The 22,793-nt window shown below is 40.3% G+C and overlaps 1 protein-coding gene and 1 long non-coding RNA gene across 5 annotated transcripts in view; one reads left to right on the top strand and one right to left on the bottom strand.

Moving 5' to 3' along the window:
* LOC148057379 (uncharacterized) overlaps window positions 1-22,793 on the bottom strand; it is a 26,414-nt gene continuing 3,621 nt past the window's right edge. Inside the window, exons 3-8 of one of the 4 annotated variants that reach the window (XR_015704317.1) lie at window positions 22,223-22,301; window positions 21,118-21,206; window positions 20,677-20,797; window positions 11,926-12,047; window positions 3,180-3,352; window positions 1-2,552 (exon numbers count right to left, since the gene is read on the bottom strand). This is a non-coding gene — a long non-coding RNA (uncharacterized LOC148057379). Of the gene's footprint in view, window positions 2,553-3,179; window positions 3,353-11,925; window positions 12,048-20,676; window positions 20,798-21,117; window positions 22,419-22,793 lie in introns of those variants that run through there. The other 3 variants (XR_015704325.1, XR_015704324.1, XR_015704323.1) reach the window with 3 other exon arrangements.
* CLUL1 (clusterin like 1) overlaps window positions 20,555-22,793 on the top strand; it is an 11,108-nt gene continuing 8,869 nt past the window's right edge. Inside the window, exons 1-2 of the mRNA XM_009471231.2 lie at window positions 20,555-20,657; window positions 21,976-22,124. Coding sequence (XP_009469506.1) covers window positions 20,555-20,657; window positions 21,976-22,124 — 252 coding nt within the window. The remainder of the gene's footprint in view (window positions 20,658-21,975; window positions 22,125-22,793) is intronic.

The raw sequence follows: 22,793 nt of genomic DNA on the forward strand, positions 1-22,793 counted from the left end.
CAAACCAAAGAGCAGCATCTCAGGTTTCTTTGGGAGGCCACTGCTTGGGATCAGGTGCTCCTATGGGATGTACTCTGCAAGCCACGTTTTCTCCCCAAGGCTTGTCTGTGCGACTGCCTTTGCTTTCCTCAGTGGCAATATCACCCAACCCACCCAAGGAGTGAATTCACCACCTCTGATTTTTCAAGGATCCTTTCTTTAGTGGGCAGGAGGGCTATTTCCCCTAAGAAAGTGGGTTATCTGTCAGCAAGTAAGCCACCCCGCTGCAAACACCAGCCCTTTTATAGCAGGGCTACTCTTGTGCAACCCTATGGTTTCAGATGATTTCCACAGAAATCTCCAGCAGGAGATTCCCCAGACAGTGGACTGATAATGTTCTCTGCTGAACACATAAAAATCCAAGCCTGATCCTGGAGAATAGGTACTTTCTGTCTCTAAATACTTCCTTCTGTACAACTGGTTAGAGAGGCATTAGGATTAAACTCCCTTATGACTTCTTTGCGAGGTTGCTCTAGTTAAAGAGCTATACACTGAAAAAATGGAAAAGCAGGTCTTGCATTTTGGAAAAGCAGCTCAAAAGTTTTCAGACAAAATGTATTACCTCCATGATCCAAACAGATAGAAAGAAAGCATATTTAGAAAATATGATGAAGAAAGCAGTGAAGCAGGTGGCCTTATACTTGGAGTTATGGAAAATATGACAATGAGCAGAAATACCTTTATTTCTGGCATGTTAGGCAGTGTAAGTTTTCCTATCCTGACTAACCTGGAAGAAGGTAAAATTAAGTATGACTTGCATATGCTAAGCAGTTATTGCTGTATTACGGCCAGTACTCCAGGCAAAGCAGAGCAGGCTGGGGCTCTGCAAATACTCTGGGTAACTTGAAGAAGAGCTAACAAGAAACTAGACAATCCAGTGAATGCCTCCGTATTTATCGAGTTTAGGCTTGGTACATTATCAGATAGGAAGAGGCATTTACGTTCAATAGGCACTTACTGGTGGGCTAAATTCCTCTAGTCCTTACTCAGATTTGTTGTGCTTGGTGTTTTGCTTGTGTAGGATTAAATAAAAAAAAAAAGGCAACAAAATACAGTGTATACCAAGTGCTTTAGCAGAATAGACATCATCTACCTTATTGTGATCATATTAGCAATATGCAGCCATTGCAGTGTGCAATTTCATCAGCATGAAAGCACTTAGAGGCAGGACGGTGAAGAAAACACCTTGTTCAATGAAAGAAACCAGAAGAACTAGGCAAGGAGGATATGTTTACCTGTATAATGCCATTTGGTCAAAACTCCTCATCCCTTGTGAAGACAGACCGCTCCTTTATGGGTGGGAGCATAGCATGGTCTCTCACCCAGTAGGTAATATCACTGTTGCAGCCCAATCCCATTCAATACCATGCTGCCACTTGACTCAAAGCATTTTATAAGGGCTATAAAAGGTAGGAGATCTCAGGAGCACTTCTCCCAGCCCCAGGATTTCTCCAGGGAAGTCTCCCTCCCTGGACAGTGCCATCTTTGCCATACAGACATGATCAGCACAGCTTGCTTTGGCTTGGAGCTGCAGCTCTCGGTGAAGGAGTGAATCATCCTGCAGTGAAACTGCAAGATGATTTATAGAGAACATTTGAGGAAAATTTTTGATTGGCAAGGCTATGAGGATATCTTGCAAAATCTGCATTGGCAAACACAGCCACATAACTGCATTCCTAACACAACTGCCCCCAGTTGCACATGCAACTGGGTTTTCGTATAATCACAAAATGGGAGGTGTCTGTCTGTAAATCTCTTTCATTTTATCATCAGTTTCCTGACTAAGAATATAGGAATAAGATATGGAAGAGCAAAACCTTAGAGGACCCGGTTGAAAAGTAAGATATAGAAAAATTATGTTCTAAGGATATAGACTTGGTATTTCTGGCAAATGTCCACATTTAAGTGGACTTTTCACATGATATGGATAAATGTTGTGAGTTGTTGACAAAATTTATTTTTTCTGTTTTCTCCATGACATGAAAAATTCCTTTTCTATTTTTGCAGTAAGTCCAAACACCAAGGGTTATGCCTTGTGCCTTGTGCTTAGCAAATGCTATTTAATTGCAAACAAACATTACAAACATAAGTTGAGTAAAGTTTACATGGTTTTTTTTTTGTGTGCAAAGAGCAACTGCTTTAAGTGCACATAATAGAGTGAATGCAACTGCTCGTCTGCTCCCACTTGGAAGACTGTTGATAGACATTTCTCTTTAGTACTGGCCAGTGTTGAAATAAGTAGATTATAAGGTTTTATTCTCTAAACTGCTTCCTGCTCTGGCAACAGTTATAAGTCAAGATGCATGAAGGATAAGTGAGCACTTTCTGTGACTATCCCAGTCCTAACTAATGTTTGCCGGATTGCCAGAAGAGCATCCTTCTGATGGGGTTATACATGTGAAGATTCTCCTGATATTGAAGATAAATTCAAATTGGTTGCTCATGGCCTGTGGGTACAAGTAAAAGCATTTTGTTGAAGAAGTTTCTGTCAAAATGTCTCTCGACTAATTTATCTGAAAAAAAAAGAAATATCATGTATTAGCTCGGAAGCTAGAACAGGAAGGAAGCTCTTCCTTTAGCTGAAGGGAATGGAAAGAGAACTTCCCCATATAAAATTTAAAGGAAGGAGCAAATAAAGACAGTAGCTATCAGCAATTGTGTGTATAAAAGCATGAAACTTTTAAAAATTGAAATATTTTATTTTTATGCCTGAACACTGAAAACATCTAAGAGAGTACTTCGTCTGAACCTATTCATACCTCTGAACATGTTGCAAAATGAAGTACGTACCTTTCATTTCTAAAAACACTTCTGTCCTTCAGGAAAACTGGAAGTGGGTTTTGGACACAATCTGACAATTAAAACAACCACTATTTTCTAATGCTGCTATGTATCACAGAACATTACTTTTTATTATGATTTCTTTGGTAGCTGTTCCATTCTGAATTACATGTGAGTGTGTACACTTCTTCAGTGACCAAAACATCCTAAATCTGCTTGCATATGTGAGAATGGAAGCCTGACTTAGATGCTACAATACTTGTCATGTGTAGCGAGAACAGGAGTTAGCTGTGGTTTCAATAGTGCTCCTTTGTTAACACAATGACCTGTAAGAAAAGTAGGGAGCCCCTACTACTTACTTACGTGGTAGCATCTCTCCTATTAATCCACTGTGCCCTTACACACGCAGCTCTTTTAACATAAACATTTCAGGCAGATGGGGAATTGTAGCCTATTTTTTTCTCATTAATGTTCCCATAAATTATGTGATGGATCTGATCTCCTCAAGGTCTCAAGTCATGGAAATTTACACCTGTAAGAAACCATTGCAATAAATGATTACACTACTAAAGCAAAAGTATAGATGCCATGAGATGGCAACAAAGGACTGTGGCATAGATTATTAAATTATTTTGTTGAAACACTGAGATCCAAGTGCCCTATAGCTCCACAAAATTATGACAGTTGTTGGGGTGATGGGGGTCTTTTGTCCATTTGATGCTTCCACATTCCTAACATGAGAAAACACTTCAGTGATAGCATTAATCTTTTAGAGGTATGCAGGCTAAAATACAGGCTTTTCTCTTATGCCCCTGCACTCTGGGTGGCTTACACAGCTCTTACCTAAACCCCAGATACATGGGACCTTGGGATGCTTGTCCTAGTTGCTTATCTTTATGGTTTCAGCAGTATATAGATAGCAGCTCTCAGTTGCAGTTTGTTGCCCCAGCTCGTGGCTAAAAGCAATGCCTAAACATCAGTCTCAGGCCTTTTCTCTTAGGTGAAGATTTTGTGGCATTTTTGTTTGTTGGGCTAAAGATTCAGAGATGGAAACATTTTCCTGGGAGAGCTGAGAGGGAGAAACTGCTGCTGGGGAAGACATTTCATGAGTAAGTGCCTGGGTTTTTCAGTACTGCGGATGATCACTTAGAGAAGCTAGGCACAGAAATATCTAAAGTTCAACTCCCTCTTGGAGCCATAGAAAACACTTGTCGGTTAGAGCTGGAGAGGAATCTGTCACAAAAAAGAAAACTAAACCCAAATGCTGTCAGTGGATGCCCTAGTGCTGAGTTAGATTCTTCAGATGAGGCACTGTTGGATTAAGTGTTATGGATTGGATTAGTTGGATTAATGTTATGGATTAAGGAAATGGCGAATAGTGACAGAATGTGAGTTCCCAGGTAATCAATCATAGTTTGGATGTAGTTGATAAATTTGCATTTACTTAATCTGAAAATATAAAGCCTGATTTTTACCTCTCTTTCAATTTTATATCCTTCTACCATGAGACTGACAGAAATTGAAAGTGCATCTTTGTTTCCTGATTATCTTCATTTCATCAGATTGTGTTTGATGTCCCAGCTGAGACATAATTTGTCTGGTAAGTACTTTATATAGGATGAGCAACGCACACAGTTTGGCTACAGATATGATCATATTCCATGAGAATGACAACATCACTTCAGACTCCACCTAACCAAGCCGTAAGAAAGCAACTGTCCTGTTGCAGAAAGCAAAATAACAAAGTTTTCTGAAAAAGTCTCAATTTCATATGTCCCGTTTTGTTCAGCCAGACTGAAGAAATATAGAGTAAATGACAATTATTCTGTTTTCTTTTTTGAAAGGTTCATCTGGTTGAACCTCTTCTGTATGAATGCATGTACCTGTCCCCGATATTCCAGACAAAGCTTAATGGAATAATGATGCCATCTTCGCTATTAATAGAATGAGTTCATGCTGATTAGTCGAGCTTAACCTACTTGTTTTGACAAAGTCTTCAAGTTTACTTCTGTTTAAACAAGAACAGAAAGCTTCTCACTGATGTTTATTAAGTATGAAACTGTATTTTTCTGTAATGGCAGTGAAATGAAATAAATAGTTCAAAGGTGCCAAACAAACATTTACTTTGCAGAATAAGTGACCCTTGTCTGGTTTGTTTCCTCAGATACGGTGAAAATACCCAACCCACGTAATAACAGAAGGTGATCCAGCGCCAAATTCCTTTGTTAGGGGGTAAGCAAGAAATATTATTTTATGCATTCATTAGGTAAAGGAATGGGTATTATTCACTCTTAAAAATGTCATTTAATGGAAGGATCTGCATTACTACCGGGAAACTATAAGTTGTGACTCTCTGTAGTAAATCTTAATTAAATGTTGCTTGATCTTGAAGAAAAGAAACCTAAACTCTAAATGTGAGTCCAGGTCAGATGCACACAAGGCATTTAAGAATTCAAACCCCTTTTATCTACTGAATGAAATGTACTGGCCAGACACCTTGTTTTCCACCAGGTTTCCTAAGACCCTTTCTCAGTTATATCCTCCTCCTTCAGACAGTGGCAGCTAAGGAGATAATTAAGCCCTTAATGGAGGAATGTCACTGAGGCAGGAGAGGACAGGAGCCCTTTTATTTGGTAATTCTGAACAGTGGCTGGCAGAAGGACAGTTTCCCCTGGAGCTATGGCTCTTAAACTCAAACTGCAGATGAGTTCCTGTGCAGCTTCTACAGCTGTTCCTCATCTCCCTTGGGCTCATCACTCAGTTAGTGAAAGTTTTTGTGGTATCACGACGTGCTACATTAGGCCGTACTTCCCCATATGTGTTTTAGCTTGCACCTATGCACATATCCTAGGTGCCAGTCCCCTGGTTGTGTAGGCTGTGTCGGTTGTGCAGGCATGTCAGGGTTGGGTGGGCAGGGGAGATGGCTAGAGGATGCACACCAGTGTCTAATGTCAGTCTGGAAACAGGGCACAGCCTGGACCCAGAAACTGGAAGCGAAGACAGCTTCTGATAGCTTACATATTGCCCAAGCATCCTCATCTGCAACGAAAACATTACTTGTCAATCTGAAAAGACACATAGCTCCACAATGATCTAATTCTCTTTCAACCACAGCTCTGAACTGTCAGACTGAGGCTTATCTGTCTTGACTTGTAATAACAACCAGCCTGGTGGAGTGGCACCAAGGAGCACAGGGGACTGGCTTTCAGGTCTGGTGGGATGGGGAGGAGGACAGAGGAGGAGCTGTCTGCGTAGCTGACCACAGGCGACTCAGCTCCTGGGAGACGCTTGCTGGAGGCAGTTTCTAACATCTGGTTTGAGAAACAGCTGCGATTTGCTGATCCACATAATTGAGATGCCTCCCTGGAATTAAGTGTCTCCAGAGGAAACTCAGCATCTGAGCAAATAAGACAACCAGGAAGGATGTGGTATTGGGATACATGGAAATCAGGTCTCCCTTCTCTTTGTCTGTGTGCTAAACATCTTTCTTGGGTACCTTGCTTCTTCACAGGAGATTTATAACAGGCAGTGTCAGTGCTGCAGCCTCCTGGGATTGCCATGTGGAAGTTAGTAGCTCACGACTAATCCTGTGCCTCTGCTCATGGTATTTGAGCTGACAGACATGCATCCAGCTCCCTGTCAGTGCAGAGTTCTTGCCCAGGAAGCGTTTCCAGTCCTTTGTTCAGTCTCTGTCTTCAGACACCAAAATTTCCCTTTGGTCTCTATTCCAGTCCAACAGTGACAGGGTATTTCCCCTTATATTAAGGCTAATTTTTTGCTACTTTGATCTCTTTGCGCTACCCCACACTGTTCTGCTCCCTCCTTAGCTGCCAGCCCCTATGGCGATGGTCCAGCATTTTTCTCCACACTCCTGTATCAAATGCTCAGTTTCTCCTGTTAAGCCTTTTCTTGAAAAAGCCTGTTGCCCCCCTGGCCTCTAATGAATATCTATTTTTGATGAAACTCTGTGGGAAAGCTTTTTTATATGTATTCCCAATAAATGGCTCCAAATGTTGCTTTGAGTAGTGAGGGGGAAAGGAGAGGCAGAGGAGGCAGGGATCAGGAGAAAGGGAAGAAACAATAGTAGAAATATTTTACATTCCCCCAAATGCATGAAACTGTGCCTATCATTTCACAATTAAAAGTGGGATTCAGCTGCCTTTCCCCAGAGCATTTTGAAATGACAGGCACAGTTTTTTGCAGTTTGGAGAAAGCTAAGACATTTCTAAAATATATCATATAGCAAAGCAGCCTTCGCTGGATTTTTTTACCAAGATAATTTCCTGTGGTAGCCAATTTCTTATTAAAATGCAAACACATCACTTCTAATTGTCTTGAGTGAATGCCTCTGACATAGACGAAAACTGGTTTTCAACTGTATGTGCCAAAGTTATAATTTTTCAGCAAAATGCAACAATTACAAATAATGTAATTGAAAACAAATGCAAACAAAGCACAACTCACAAACAAGCAGGGCAAAAAAATCCCTGTCTTATGAAAACAGGTTATTATCTTAGCCACAAGTAAATTTTCCAGGTCAATCATCTCTCTCAAACTCACAGCCCTTCTAGCTGACCAGCTACCACATTTTATGCTCACATGTACATACTTAGTGCTTCGTGTTTTCTGCTGCTTGCTCTCTCAATCACACCTGATGGCCATGAATGTGGTCTCTTCTGCTCGCCAGTGAGGCTGAGCCAGACCCTGGGCTCTCGCTTGTGCTCTACATGGGGCCCCAACCCTTCAAGCAATTTGAGGTGACACACCTTGAACTTCTGCTAGGGCCAGAGCAGGCAGCTCCAGAAGACAATCCTGAGTACATCAGTACTTGTTAGCTCTGGGGTCAGACTTGTGCTTGAGCCCAAATATCGGATCATCCACACTGCCTACATAAGTGTTCAAGCTCTGGCTGATGTCCCAAGCAAGCCACCAGGCTGACAACTAGAAAAGCCCAGGAACAAGGGAGGAACTGGCCCTTTCCTTTGCACAGTGTAGAAACCAGCACTCTGAGACACAGTTCAGCAAATTAAAGTCCAAATTTTGGCGTGGCAGAATAGATCTAGCCAAGGAGACCTAGACTCTGGAAAAGAAATTCGGGGTGGTTAGCACATCTGAAAATCAGGGCCTTTGTTATCATGCCTGGTTAACCAGCTACCTCCCTAGTTTAATATACCCGCATTGAGAAAACTGACCCTAATCCTTATACACTTTAAAATTTTTGGTCTTGCCTATGGGAATTTTGAATTGCCGAGTAGAGCAAAGTTATATCTCAAGTTACCTTTGCCTCATAAAGTCCTGAGCATTCATATTCTAAGGACGGAAAGTGCAGAAGACAAATCCACCCACAAAGACACAAAACCATCATATGAAAATCTCCCTTCTTGTGACTGTGCATAAAGACAATAATGTTGCAAAGTTGTCAAGATGTCTGTGCTATTGCAACTTGTAAAAAGTGAAATATTCCTCATTCCTCAACTAACATTCCTAAATACCTTATTATTTAAATGGAGTTATTTAAACGGCAGACAAATAAATGTTATATAAACACCTCTCTTACGACAATGAGAACTTATTTTATATGCAAATATGCATCTATTTCTCACGGATTCTATATCACTACATAAACAAGAATAGAAAAGTTACATACAGCTTAGTATTTAGCAAAAAGCCCAACATTTAAACTAGGATCCTCTCTCTGCCATGAAAGACACAGGCATCTTAAACCGTGATATTTTTGGGAAAAGTGCACAGTTAATTGCTCCCAGCACTCTGTTATGTCTTGGGTCTAAAGCTAAGAGCTGTCATACTGAAACTTGCAGGAGCTCTGGCTTAAAACTGCAGAAAAATATTACTGCTGTGAACTAGATCCTTAGGGTTATAACAGCTGTGCTTCTGGCCCAGAATACAAGTCTTTTCTCATTTAAAATCCAGCCAATACTCATGTAAATTATGTGGGCTGATCTCAGTTTTGTTTTGGGAAATGGACAAACTGTGGTGAAACAGCTTTTCTCCAGTGGCTGAATCCTGCAGGGCCCTATAGCCTGTGCTAAACTTCTCTCTTATAAGTAACTTTAAAAGCTTTTAATTTCAACAGACCTTTCATAGAGAAAGCTGAGAAGAATATCTCCTGAAGATATCTTTAGCTAATTGAGCGTTCACATATTTAATTTCTGTCCTTTCTGAATAGCTAGTAAAATAATAATTTTAAAAATAATAAAATAATAAAAATAAAATTCCTAGTCTTTTCTGAAAAGCTCTGCCTGTGGTCATTTAGGTATATGCATTTACTGCAAGCTGAGCTGCATTCTTTTTGGACTCCCATTGACTTGGACAGAGGCTGTAGATTGAGTTGAAGTCTTGTTCATGCAGAGTAAAGTCAATAGGAGCATTTCCAGGGACTCAGATGGGCTTTGATGGGCCCTAGCCCAGGACAAAAGTTTATAGTGTTTGCAGCCAGAAAAAACTGAATGAGATCATCTGGTCCGATCTGTAGTTAATCACAGGATACGCAAGTTTTATCCAGATATGCCAGTACTGAAATAGCATTTTTTTTTTCCTCAGGAGATTAGAAAGCGTGTGCCATGGAGAGGAGAAACGGAGGTCCCTTCCGCATGGCGTGGCACCCCGGCTGCTGGGACCTGCTCGGGTGAGATGTTCCCAGGTAACTCCAGCTCCATTGCCAGCCACCAAGACGCAGCTGACTGCGCAGCATGGTACCTGCTTCCTTCCCAAATCCTGAAGAAAGCTCAGGATTGCCAGACTGCTGAAGAAAACTTAATCAATGCTGTTTCCCACCAAACTCATGAACAAAGGTGGTAAGCAGAAGTCAGGCTGGCATACTTTAGGGCCAGAAAAGACTGCAAATACCAATCAGCCTAATCATCTCATGACGTGTGTGTATGTATAACGTAATATTAAAAAGAAATATGGTTGCACAAGGTTAAATCAAAAATATGTCTAGCCCAGTACTACTTCCAAAAGTAGCAGATGCTTAAAAGAAATAATACAAAAAGCAGGGCAGTATAAAATCATCTCTCCCATAATCAGTGCTTTAGGAATCTCTTGAACTGGAGGTTGGACCTGGACCAGTATACTGCAATAAACTGGTGGAGGGGTCTCTCCTCCAGGAATTGCCTAATTTTTATTTAAGCCATTGAGTTTACTCCCAGAATCTGGATTAATCACCTTTTTCTTTTAATATATTTAATGTCATTATAAAAACTCTATGTGAGGGTAAATCCACTTCCTTCTCATAAGCTGTCTCAATATTTTCCTCACAGCTATGAGGAAATGTCTTATTTCAAGGCTGGATTTTTCCAACTCTAACTTCGCGGTGCTAGATCTTATCATGCCTTTGTCAGCACACTTGAAACAGAGGATGGAAAACAGATTTTTCTCTTTCCCTTCCCCTGTTGTACTGTATCCATTTTTAAGTAATTGTCACTCAGATTTTTAAAACCCTGATCCAGAGGACCATTTAATCGCATGATTTACTTTAAGTACGTAAGTAATCCCATTGACTTCAATGGGACTACTCTCAGGTTAAAAGTTAAATGCGTGGTTAAATGCTTTGCTTGAATAGCATTTCAGTTCTTTCTAATTTCTCATTTACTCTCATTCCTTGCCCATGATACTTGATCTGTACAATGTGTTGGAAGTGCAGCATTTCAAGTAAATAGTTCAGCATGGGATCACGTAGGTTACAACACAGCAATTTCCATTGCAGCTTTTGCCTAGCGCTGAAGGAATTCTGACTGATGGATACCAAGGGCTTTTTTTGATGTTATTTTCTCTGAGGAACTAATGCTCTTCATTCCTGCTAATTCCCTCTGCTGCTTAGTTTATTTGTTCAGCAGTGCCCTAAACAAGAAAGGTTTCCTTCAAACAATAGGCTGCTTTGCACTCTCTGTGTGTGTGTGGTTTACTGAATCCAGACCTAGGGAAAATGTACTGGTCTTCAGCTGGTATGAATCAGAGCTGTCTGCAGAGATGAGGGAGCTATGCTTATTTACACCAGCTAAGGATCTGACCTGTTGTCTACTGTGTTAATATATAAATGCGTGTACGTGTGCGGTTCAACATAAAAGACCTGGGCAGAGGAATGGGCCTTCAATAATCTGCTTTTGGGATATGGGATATGAGATATAATATTAGAGACACAAGGGCGAAAGGCTGAAATGAAACCTTATTTCTTCCTGAGGTCAGGTATGAAAATACATAATATGGTATTGTGTCCCAGTGCCAATAGCAAAATACTTTTGAATAACGTTTGCAACATATTTACATCTGTACTATGGACCTTTGAAAGCTTTCTAGCACTTAATGTGTTTCAAAGGAATCTGCATTATTACAGAATTTTTAGTATTAGTCACTGACCATTCCTGTGTCCTACATATATGTGACCAGGGCCTCTGGCTCCTTTTGCAAACAATGCGAAGTGTCCATTTCAGATCAGCCAAGTTAGGAAGTTAAGTATTGCCTAACTCATGGTTTCAATTATTTTCTGAAGGCTTCTATATCTGTCTGTTGACCAGATGCGGAGCCGAATCCCTTCTGTAAGGTGCTCAGAATATACAGTGAGACTACTCCTTAACAGACAGTACTACCCCAATACTCCAGATTTTTGTCAATATTCCAGAGTAAAACCTTTTTTCATTAAATTGCCTATTAGTAATTTGCATATACAAACTATATTGTACATAACAGAGATCCAATTCTTAAAAAACTAAATAAAATCCAACTTGAAGGAGCAAATGGTTATGTTTTTCTGCCTAATTTCCAGTTGGAGTTGGGGTGAATATTTTTACATCTTCAAGTTTTATACAAATCTCAATGTAGAGGTGCAAAACAGCCTTGATTTGCATAGGAGGCAGCTTAGTTTTCCACAGCTCAGAAAAGGCAGGGCTCCACTGTAATGAGACCCTCTAAGAGCAAAGAAGTCATCACTCCAGCAATTTCTGGAATAACATTTTGATGCAATTGCTGAGTCAGACAAGCAAAGCCATAAAAAAAACCTGTACCACTGAAAAACAGTGAAGTATCTCGCTTTAGCATTTTTATGAGAAAACAAGTGCCTCCCAGGTAAATGCATAAATAAGAGCCTACCCCAAATATCCTTCCAGCAGGTAGAAGTTCACGGACTTCTTGATCTGGAGACAGCATTTTCTCCATTGTGCTAAATAACCACAATGAGCCTATCTTCCAAGATTTTTTTTTACATCCTTTACCTGTAGGAACAAAATAAAAACATCAGCATCAGGAATGCCTACAAGCCACTGTCCAGAGAGTAAGATGTGTGATACTGTGCTGGACGCTAATTACAATGTAGCTAACCCAAAACCTAAGTGAAAATCTAGCAAGACTTTCGAATGTTAGAGGCTAATCCTAAGTAAATTATTGTGCTATATGGTGCTCTGTAGGAGTTTGCCTTCATCTTTTATGAGTTTAACACTTTGATTCAAGTTTTCAGAAAAATGGTGATTTATATGTGGTAGCTGCCGTCTTGGCTGACTGCAGATTGTGCTAGGAAATGGTAGACAGGATTTTGTAAAGCTTGAAATAATTTCTAACTTGGTTGTGCTTTAAATGTGAATGCTCAGAATCTGTCAACTTCCATGTATGACAGACGTTGCAGATATCCATATTTAGCAGGCTATCTATGCATCCCATTTTGGCCTGTATCATATACATCATAGAACCACAGAATCACAGAATGGTTTGGGTTGGAAGGGACCTTCAAAAATCATCTAGTCCAACCCCCCAGCCATGGGCAGGGGCATCTTCCACTAGGTCAGCTCAAAGCCCCATCCAACATGACTTTGAACACTTCCAATAATGAGGCATCCACAACTTCTCCGGGTAACCTTTTCCAGTGTCTCACCGCCCTCATCAGAAAAAAATGCTTCCTTATATCCAGTCTAAATCTACCCTCTCAGTTTAAAACAGTTATCCCTTGTTGTATCACTACAGGCCCTGGTAAAAAGTCTCTCTCCATCTCCCTTAAAGCCCCCTTTAAGTATTGAAAGGCCACAATAATGTCTCCCCAGAGCCTTCTCTTCTCCGGGCTGAACAACCCCACATCTCTCAGCCTGTCCTCATAGGAGAGGTGTTCCAGCCCTCTGACCATTTTTGTGGCCCTCCTCTGCACCTGCTCTAACACGTTCATGTTTTTTTTGTACTGGAAGCCCCAGAGCTGAATAAACATGGAAGTCACAGAACTGTTGTGGTTGGCAAAGACTTCTTAAGATCATCTAGTCAAACCCCCCTGCTCAAGCAGGGCCACCCAGAGCTGGTTGGCCAGGACCATGTCCAGTCAAGTTTTGAATACCTCCACAGATGAAGACTCCACAACCTCTCTGGTCAACCTGTTCCAGTGTCTGACCATCCTCCCAGTAAAAAAGTGTCTTCTTGTGTTCAGATGGAATCTCATGTGTTATACTTTGTGCCCATTGCCTCTTGTCCTGTTACTGGGCACCACTGAAAACAGCCTGGCTCCCTCACCTTCATTCCTTCCCATCAGGTATATATATACACATTGATAAGATCTCTCTGAGCCTTCTCTTCTCCAGGCTAAAGAGTCCCAGCTCTTTTGGCCTTTCCTCATATGAAAGATGCTCCAGTCCCTTAATTATCTTTATAGCCCTGCACTGGACTTGCTCCGGTGTGTCCATGTCTTTTTTACTGGGGAACCCAGAACTGGACACAGCACTCCAGGTGCAGCCTCACCAGTGCTGAGCAGAAAGAAAGGACCACTTCACTTGACCTGATGGCAATCCTCTTCTTAATGCAGCTCAGGATGCTGCTGGCAAACACAAACAAGCCAGGTCATGCTGAAACTGCATGTCACCTCAATGAGATTCATTTGTCCCAGTTTTAGAAATCTACATTTAGGTTATTCTGCTGTGTTCACTTTCTAGTCAGGGGAGAAAAACCATGTCTTCCAAAGTGCAACTCATCTAACTCTGAGATCAAGGTCTACAGTAGGTCGGTTAAATTGCAGCTTAGCCTAGACCTCTTCTTTGGCTACGAAGAAAACCTAGATCACTCACTAGCTGAGGTGCATACGCTGTGCACACTCAAAGCTGGACTGATAAGTTCCATAATTCTTTTCTTAATGCTTAGTATTTCACAGTGCTTGCAAACGTATTAAGCAACTTGAAGTGTGGGCAAATCCCCCAGTCTTTGCCAGAATTGTTTCGTACCAGAGCAGAAGGAAACAAGAGGAATAAGAAAGGACTTCAAGGGTTATATAGTTGTTCTGTTCTGCCACATGTGCATCTTCATGGGCTTCCTACACTTCTCTTGTTTGCAAGAACTAATAAGCTGTTGGTAGAGGATAGAGAAGTGTATTTTACTTCATATACTTCCAATTGGAGAGACTGTTCTCATCAGTGTCTCCCCTGACATTTTGGTACTTTGTGGTCTTTCCTATCTCACCTTCATTTCCCTTTTCTGCCTTTTTTGTCTCATTTCTAATTCTCATTTGCTCTGAACTCAGTTTTTCTTTTTTATTCTCCTCCCATTTGTCAGGTCTCTGTAATTAATGTTGTTTTTTCACAACGCTTTAAAAGCGTTGAGTACTGAGGCAGATGCATGGGGCAGTGTACTAGTTATATAAAAGGACAGCTGTAAAAACATGTGCGACAGCAATTAAGCAAGAACTCTGAGAAGCATGAAGTCATTAATTCTAATTGCAGTAAGGCTCTTCTTAGAAATTGTCCCTAATATTTGAAATGAAGAAAAAGTCAGCTCCAGGCAGCATTCCAGCTTTACTTCCTCCACTTCTGTGCTACTGCAAGAAAGGGGACTGCATGTGTCTTCTTATCGGCTGTATGAAGGAAGCTTTATCCTCAGACATCCCTCCTTGGGCTTGCTGTCCCACAGGCACTGGAGCAGGTTCCACTTTAAATGCAGCAGAAGCAAGATGCCAAGTTACCAGCCAGAGGATTATTCCTCACCAAAGCAATTTCCAGTTTCTTCATTGAATATTATCAAGGCCCTATCCTGAATGCCTTCAATTACATTTCAAGAAAGCAGCAGATTAGGGCAGTCAGCAGCATCTTTGAGTTGTTCAGCACCTCACAGACTGATAATTCAGTCATCTTAATTTCATTAAACTCCAGAGTTGTTTCCAATAAGCAGCCACTCTTTTAACTAGCTGATACAGAGCTGAATGACGAAGATATGCTTAAGCAAACCAGATGAAAACACACAAGGAACCCTGTTCCTTTCAGTTGCAGGCTGAAAGCTGATATATTACATGTCTGCATGCAATAAAACTTTTTGTTTTAATGTTCCTAGGGAAGCTTGAAACTAAATCCTTGCAAAACATCTGGTTCAAACCTTCAGCATTTTAATATTAAATGCTTCCTGAAATCTGTTTGTGTAACTGTACCATGCAGGTTTGCTTCATAGCTTTACAATAAATTGTTTCTAACTCATTTTGTTATCCTTGCACTGACTTTGATATCTCCTGCTGATAACACAACATCAGTAATAGTGCTACTCCAAGTTCAATAGTTAGCTGATATCCCAAGCATGAATTCTGAAGACAACTGCATAATTTTTAGGTTTCAGCTTTGTATTGTCTTACATTCAACTTCAAGGTTTTAATTCTCTGTTCCTTAAAATTAATTATATTCTTTTACATTGTCGATTTGTCTTCCCAAATACAGTGTTCAGTGTCACTTACAGGCACAGTAAGTCCCTTCTGCAACGTCTCTGGATAAGGCATGAAGAAACTTTGCATGCCCCTGTGAACAACAGTTGTCACGTTACTGCTGAGACTGGTATTTAGAACTTCGTGTCAAAGCCCTGGAGGGCTTGGAAAAAAAATTCAGCAGTGAGGTGGAAGATTTTTTTCCACACTTAACAGTCATTCTGAGTGTCCATGGATAGAAAAGCAAAAGCAAATCAGAAAAGGCTCATATATTTTAAAGCACGCTAAACCTTGTGAAGATGGTCTTGCTGACCTCAAAAGCTGTGTCTTAATAGTTCCAAATAAAGCCACATTAAATCTTAGTGTGATGCTCTAAGTTATGCAGGCTGATTTCATGCCTTCAGCTGATTTCATGTTTGTGCTGAGCACAGTGCAGAGGCCTGACCTGGCATTGCCTGACCCTCCTCCAGACAGGGTAATTGTGTCGGCCTGACTCTGAGCTGCAGGGCTCATGAACTTTGGGATCCTGTCATGCTAACACAGCTGTGCTACTTTTGGGGCCTGAGCTGGTATTTTTGCAAGATGTGTAGCTTAGACTAACTCTAGCTATCTAACCTAGGGTAGCCTCAGCTCCTTAGTCTGAGGCCTTCCAGCATGACTGAGAGCATCTCAGGAGCTTGCCTTTCTCTCTGGGCTAAAGAAGGAGCCTTCGTTCCTAACTTTGGCTACTCAGATAGAGCTCAAAGACAGACTGAATACAAACTGAAGGAGGGTTACAAAACAAAACAAAAGCTTCACACAACAAAAGTTCAATTCTATAGCCTTAAAACCCATACTGACTGTTAGCAAAACTTTGTGCATGCTTTAGATTAACCATGTAATTACACCATAAACCCCTGCTAGGATTTAATTTCAATGGAAAGCAGTGGAACGAATGGTGTGCTTACAAATAAAGCTAATTAAGATTTTGTAGAACTGGGGACTATTTCATAAAAGTATCAAGAGATTTAGCATCAATATGTAGCACTTTGCATGACATAATATGTACAAGTATTTTCAGCCTGACCATTATATGGCTGGCCTAGCTCAGAAAGAAATATGAAAATACATAGTAGGAAACAACTCTTCCAAACAGCAAATAATTGTGTAAATATATAACTGGCACAAAATCCTACAGCTGATGTATAACACAGGAAATTCCATTTCAACATATTTCTTGATGCTTAATCCTGCCAGGTGGAATGGATCAACAAAAAGGGAGAAGTCACAGTACATTGTGAAAAAATGTTATACATTTGTGGAGGTCATCCAACAGGACAGAAGATAACGCCACAAAGCAGCTACAACTCTCATTGCTCAAGTTCAGCTAGGTTCAAGCTCAATGTCTATCTGTATCGTTACAATTATTTGTTTCAATTTATCAGTATCTTCCAAAAAGCCTGTTTTTACTGAAATCCTTTTCAAGCTATTTCCTTATTTTTTTCTGATATATACATATTAATTTCAATTAAAATATAGCAGTACTGGAATAGTTGGGGTGGGGAAAAAGACACTTTCTACAACTTGCTCACAAGACCTTCTTGAGACTGTCTTCGGTGTGATTCAATATTTGAAGAGTACCTCATAATTTGCAACAGCAACAGTGAGCACTGAATCATCTGCTTGTATTAGACAGTGAAAAAATGAACATGTCAGTACAATGCCATGACATGGCATACTATGGCTGATCGAAGCACTCAAATTCAGAGGAAAAGAAAATATTAAGAGGAAACTGTTGAACATGGCAGCTGAGATAAGAATTGGAGCTCTCCACAATTGGTCACTGCAAATCAGATTTGGAATGTTAAAAGAAAAGAGAGTGGATATTTGATATGAAACCTGAAGGTATAATTGGTGAGATTTTTGTTTAATTAAATTCAAAACGGAAATGAGAGAGGAAAAGATTTCCACAGTGAGCATGACTAATAACTGCCTTTCAAGAACAGAGTGTTGGGTTCCTAAGTGCACTTCAAAGGTTAAATTTAAGCCCAAGATTAACTTTAACAGGCATACTAGCTCTAGACAATTTTGTCCTCAGGTTCCTTAGACCTCCTCTTTCAGCCATTAGATATATATGAAATAACATGAGAGCAAAGAACTAGGATTTGGTGGGTTTTGTAAAAAGAAATAGATATATATATATAATAATGCCTATTTCCATGTGGTTACATAGTGGTTATAATAAAGTCTAAGGAATAACATCTAAGATAATGCAACACACTTTGCAATGCTCAAAATCAATTGAATTGAGAAAAGGAGCCCGACACCCATGGGGACTCCATGTCTCAGCATTAGCTTCGGTACAGATTTCCCTTAAGGACTGACTTTGCAAGGTGCAAGAGTGTATTTGACCAGAGACCCACAGAGACCTTCAGAAGATGGGCAATTCTGAAAATAAGTGGTGGGATCTGTACCAGAGGCAGCCTCCAGCCTCCCCACCCTGTGTCAGGAGTGCTGCTCTCCCTCCTTGCAGGGCTGAGGCTGCCTGCTTTCTTGCAAATTCCTGTGAACTATGGGTGATGTGTTGAAACTGCCCTTTTTACTCTGGATTAAGTAAAGCTTTCTCTATATCAATCAGGTCCAGAAAGACCAGCAGCAACTTTTGCTAGTAAATTAATATTAGCAAAAATAAATGCCAAAAATGAGGGGGCAAACCCTTGCAGTGAAAGATTAAAGTCTTTGCTAGGATTCATTACACATGTAGGCTAATAACATGCATTTCACAAGTGTCTGTAATAGATTGACTTCCTTTGTGCAAATGTATTTTCCATTTACTCTCTATCCTGAGCCAAGCATGAGGCCCAGAGAGACAGACTGCCCCTATTACTTCAGCCCAAGCCCCAGGAGTGCTTAACAAACAGTCTGGCCAGGGGACTGTGAAGTCTGCAAGCGTGCCTGCTTGGTATTGCCAAAAAAGAGAACTCAGAGGGGTTTGTGTAGTGATGACTCCTTGGTCAAGGAGTTAGCAGCATTTCAGTGAGCCAGCAATTCATATATATTAAACCAAAAAACACATTCCTTTCCCCTCCACCGTTTTCAGAAAATGAGAGTGAAGCTATCTTAATTTGTAATGCAAATTGAGGACTTGCAGTTCTCATTAGAGCTAACGGGTTCTCCACTCTTCCTGATAACGTGTTTAAAAATAAAACCCTCAAATCTCTTGCCTAAGCAGCATTAATCATGCTAGATCTTAACCATCAATCATCAATTGGCTTTTATGAACTATGAGGTAAACAAAAAAGAATGGGATGTTTTAAAAGTGCTGTTACAGACCATGAGCTACAGACATCTACTTTCCCCATCTCCTTTTTGACTTCAAGGGAGCATTATTGCTGAACATCACAAGGTGGGATATGACTTGCTAACAATACTTGTCCATATTTTATATTAAGCATCTGTTAGTATTTAAATATCTCATTTCAAAGTATCCAAAACTTCGTGCAGGTCAGAGACCAGACATATTTCGCACACATGGATTAACTGAAGAAAATCATTAAGATGGCAAACCCCCAAAACATTAGCAAGTATAATGATGTCTAAAATGCCAAAATTTGCTTATCTCATTTGAGAATCTACTCAGATGCCAGCCTGCATCTGGATTCCTCAATTTTTTTTCGATTTCTGCATCTTCAGAAGATATACGAAGAAGGCCATTACGTAATCCAGTGGTTTTTATAGCAAACTGAAACTACACTGAAGAGATTAAATGTTTGAAGCTATTTTTAGCCAAACAATTGTTACAGTTAGGTAACAATTTCACTAAGAACGTAACCTGCAGATGTCTCCTAAGGTAAAAAGCAAGATGATGGAAGAGCTAGTAAGACGAAAGGCTACCGACTACAGAAAAATAGCGGATCCAAATTACATCAAATTATGCAATTCTGCCCAACGCTCCCCCTAGTGGTTTTGCCCACAGAGATGAGCATGAAGTCCCATACACGCAAAATCCTCCAGCCTAATGACAAAAGTCCCGTTAATAGGATTAAGTACCTTCTCATCGGATAAGTAGAACACGGCAAAATCCCTGACACTCCCAGCAATTAGATCAGAACACAGCCCGACCCCTTCCTGACGCAGGGAGCAATTTTGCAGAGGAGGTGTTTCAGTATTAATGGTAAATATGTTGGGTTTTTTTTACTTTTCTTTGGTAATGGGTTTGTATTTCTTTGAGAAGTTAATTGGTCTTTCGCTATAAATGTAGAGGTACAATATGCAAGTAACTATAGAAGTAAATCCAGGCTATAAATAAATCCAGGCTCTTAATTTACATACGCACTTGCAGCTGATAACTGCATCTCCAAGAAGGCTATACTGGCTAACAAGAAGGCACTTAAATACTGTGTTCACTTAATCAGATGAGAACTATAAAGTGTAGCTGCATAGTTTCTAAAAAATAAACCTTTCTTCTCTAACCACTCTTGGGAGGGAAATAAAGCAAATGGCATCTTTCCCTTATTTTGTAGGAATTTCTTTCAATTGCTGATGTGTTTGTTTACAAAACTGATCTAATTGCCAATTTCTTGGCACACTTATTATTGTGTCTGCTATATTAAGCATTATCCTGAAGGACAATGAAAGGAATTGGATGTTTGGAGACAAGGAAGGGGACAACATTCTAGAAATTTCCCTTTTCAAATTTGGCAGTAATGTTTAGGACGGATGCATTTACAATATGAACTAAGAACATAGTGTGAGATAGGTAATTACTGTGTTTCACAAGGTAGAAAAGGGACAGACTTAGCTGCATAAGCTTTAGGTTTTATATATATATGTCCTGATTTGTTATACCACTGTGCCAACTCAGTGGAATTCATCTAGTTAGTCTGAATAGATAATTACAAATGAGGTCAAGCTTCTTACTCATGTGTTTTCACTAACAATAGCATTTAGGTGCATGTTATAGATCTCAGAAACCATAGTTAAAGTCAAAATTAAAAGGAACTTCTATAATACTTAGTAAACATTACACCTAGGCATTTGAGCATCATGAAGATGCTTACATTTAACTGCACCGATCTGCTTCTTTACAGAAAGAACATGAAGTCCTCTTGGTTATTTATAATATACGTGCTATGGCTGAACGGTCATCAGTGTGCACCAACAAGGCAGGAAGAAATGAATCTCCAAGAAAACCTGAAGCGTATGTATGCTTTTCTTACCAGAGGTGTGCTGGAAGCCCCTGGGCCCAGGTCTCCAGTGTCCTGGCGCATTTTGACTTCCACACTCACTGGCGTCAAGAGGATCCACTTTCATGTGGGGCACTTAGAACGCATCATACAGCTGACTCCATGCACCCCCCACACACACACAATGGGGAGATAAGAACAACCAGGATGAGAAAGTAAAGGGGAGATAAGCATCCCCTTACAAAAAAAGTATTTACAGCATTTTCATAGGTTATTTGGTCCCTCATAGATCATTAGAATATAAACTGAACCCAAAATTCAATTCAACAGACTTTGAATTATTTTGTTTGTTTAGATAATCTTTGAAAATGTTTATTCTACAGTTATATACTTTGCTGGAAAAGATGGTTATTACAAGTAATTGACATAAAATGACTTAATTTAGAAAAAAGCAGCTGTTCTGCATATATTCACCTTTAAGCATGGCTTTATTTTGTGGATAGGAATCCCAAGAGGATCAGCAATGAAATATTCCTTTGCTTCAGTCTACGTTAATAACATTTCTGTAACAAATAAAAAGTTAGGGGAGGGAAAGAAACATATAAAGGAAGAAATGACTGACATGTGCTTTTGGTAGCCTCAGGGTGATGTGTCTTTACTTGGTTTGTATAGCTCCAGTGATATTCAGGGTATTTCTGCAAAGGGAGCAAATACAGATAAAGGATAGGCAATCATGCAGAGCTTCAAGGTGCAACGTGTGGGCCAACCCAGGCTTTCACCAAAACTCTATGGTCATTACTTCACAGGAAGTCTAGAGATTGTATTTTTATGAAAGCAGGTTGAAGGCACCTGTAATCTACATTTTCAAAATGGGGAAGTGGAAGATGTCACAGGTTTCTTTCAGATCAAAGATAAATATATAGGTTATGTCATTAGAAAACTGATGAGTAATCTCTGGAGATATCCAAAACCCAGGATGAGGTCCTGAGCAACCTGCTCTAGTTGACCCTGCTTTGAGCAGGGGGGTTCGACTCAGTGATCTCTAGAGGTGCCTTCCAGCCTCAACTGTTATGGGCTTCAGTGATTAGCAGTGGAACAGAAGAGTATATAGCTTGAGTTACACACAGCTGATCACCAGCAAAGGCTCTGGGCCAGATTCTTATCTGATGGAAATCGTCTTGGCTCTGTGTTATTCAGCATTCGCTATCTCAAGATTTGGCTCTGCAACTGTAGGGAAACAGAGCTGTTTCATTCTCCTTCGCCATCAGTGCATGACAATTTGCGATAGTGTTAAAATCTGATTAAGTCACTGTATAATTTGGCTTTTTTTAGTATTATCTGAAGTTGGAGAGAAGTATGTAGATGAAGAGGTAAAGAAAGCTTTGATTGGTATTAAGCAGATGAAAATTATGATGGAAAGAAATGAAGATAAGCACGTAGATCTGATGAAAACCTTGAAGAAGAGCAGTGAAGAAAAACAGGTAACTGAAGTGCATCTGGGTTTTTTTGTTTGTATTTTTGTTAAGTTGTGGCTATTTTTAATCAAAGATGAGGCAGGTGGTACATGGATTTAGCCTACCTCCTGGAAGTAGTACAGCATGCCATGGTGCTCAGGCCAATAAGCAACCCAGAAGGGATCCCTTGGTGTCTCCCCTTTTCTGGGAAGAATGTAAACCACATATTATAAGTACGCTCTGAGCAGCATACATGTTTTTTTTATGTGGTCACAGGACTGATAGTAAATCTGCTTCTGCCCCTTTCTCTCACTAGCGGAAGAAAACTCTCATGGCACCTCTACAGAGGTTCTCACTGCCTGTCTCCTGGAAGCAGGAGTTGGGCGAATAAACATCCTTTTCTAGCCTATCAGGAACCTGGATGTTCACATTTCAGAAGAAGTTAAAACATTAGTTTATATTTGCCAATTGCTTAAGAAAGAGCTTGCCTGCTGGCAGGACCCTGGCAGACCGAGGCTTCAACCCTGAGGGAAGCTTTCAGACCGTGCTGGAATAAAGCACTGAACAAAAGCACCGCCTGCCTCACTGGTGCCTCTTCCAGATTGCACGGTTCTTTTGAAAGCTAGAGGTGAAGAGTTTCTGTCTTTCCTCAGAAATACAGCTTCCTAACTGAGTGGCATACTGTTATTTTTGTCC

Source organism: Nipponia nippon, unplaced genomic scaffold, assembly GCF_047370975.1.
Source record: "Nipponia nippon isolate SJK-2023a ecotype South Korea unplaced genomic scaffold, ASM4737097v1 scaffold_1, whole genome shotgun sequence".
In the NCBI taxonomy this organism is placed as follows: Eukaryota; Metazoa; Chordata; class Aves; order Pelecaniformes; family Threskiornithidae; genus Nipponia; species Nipponia nippon.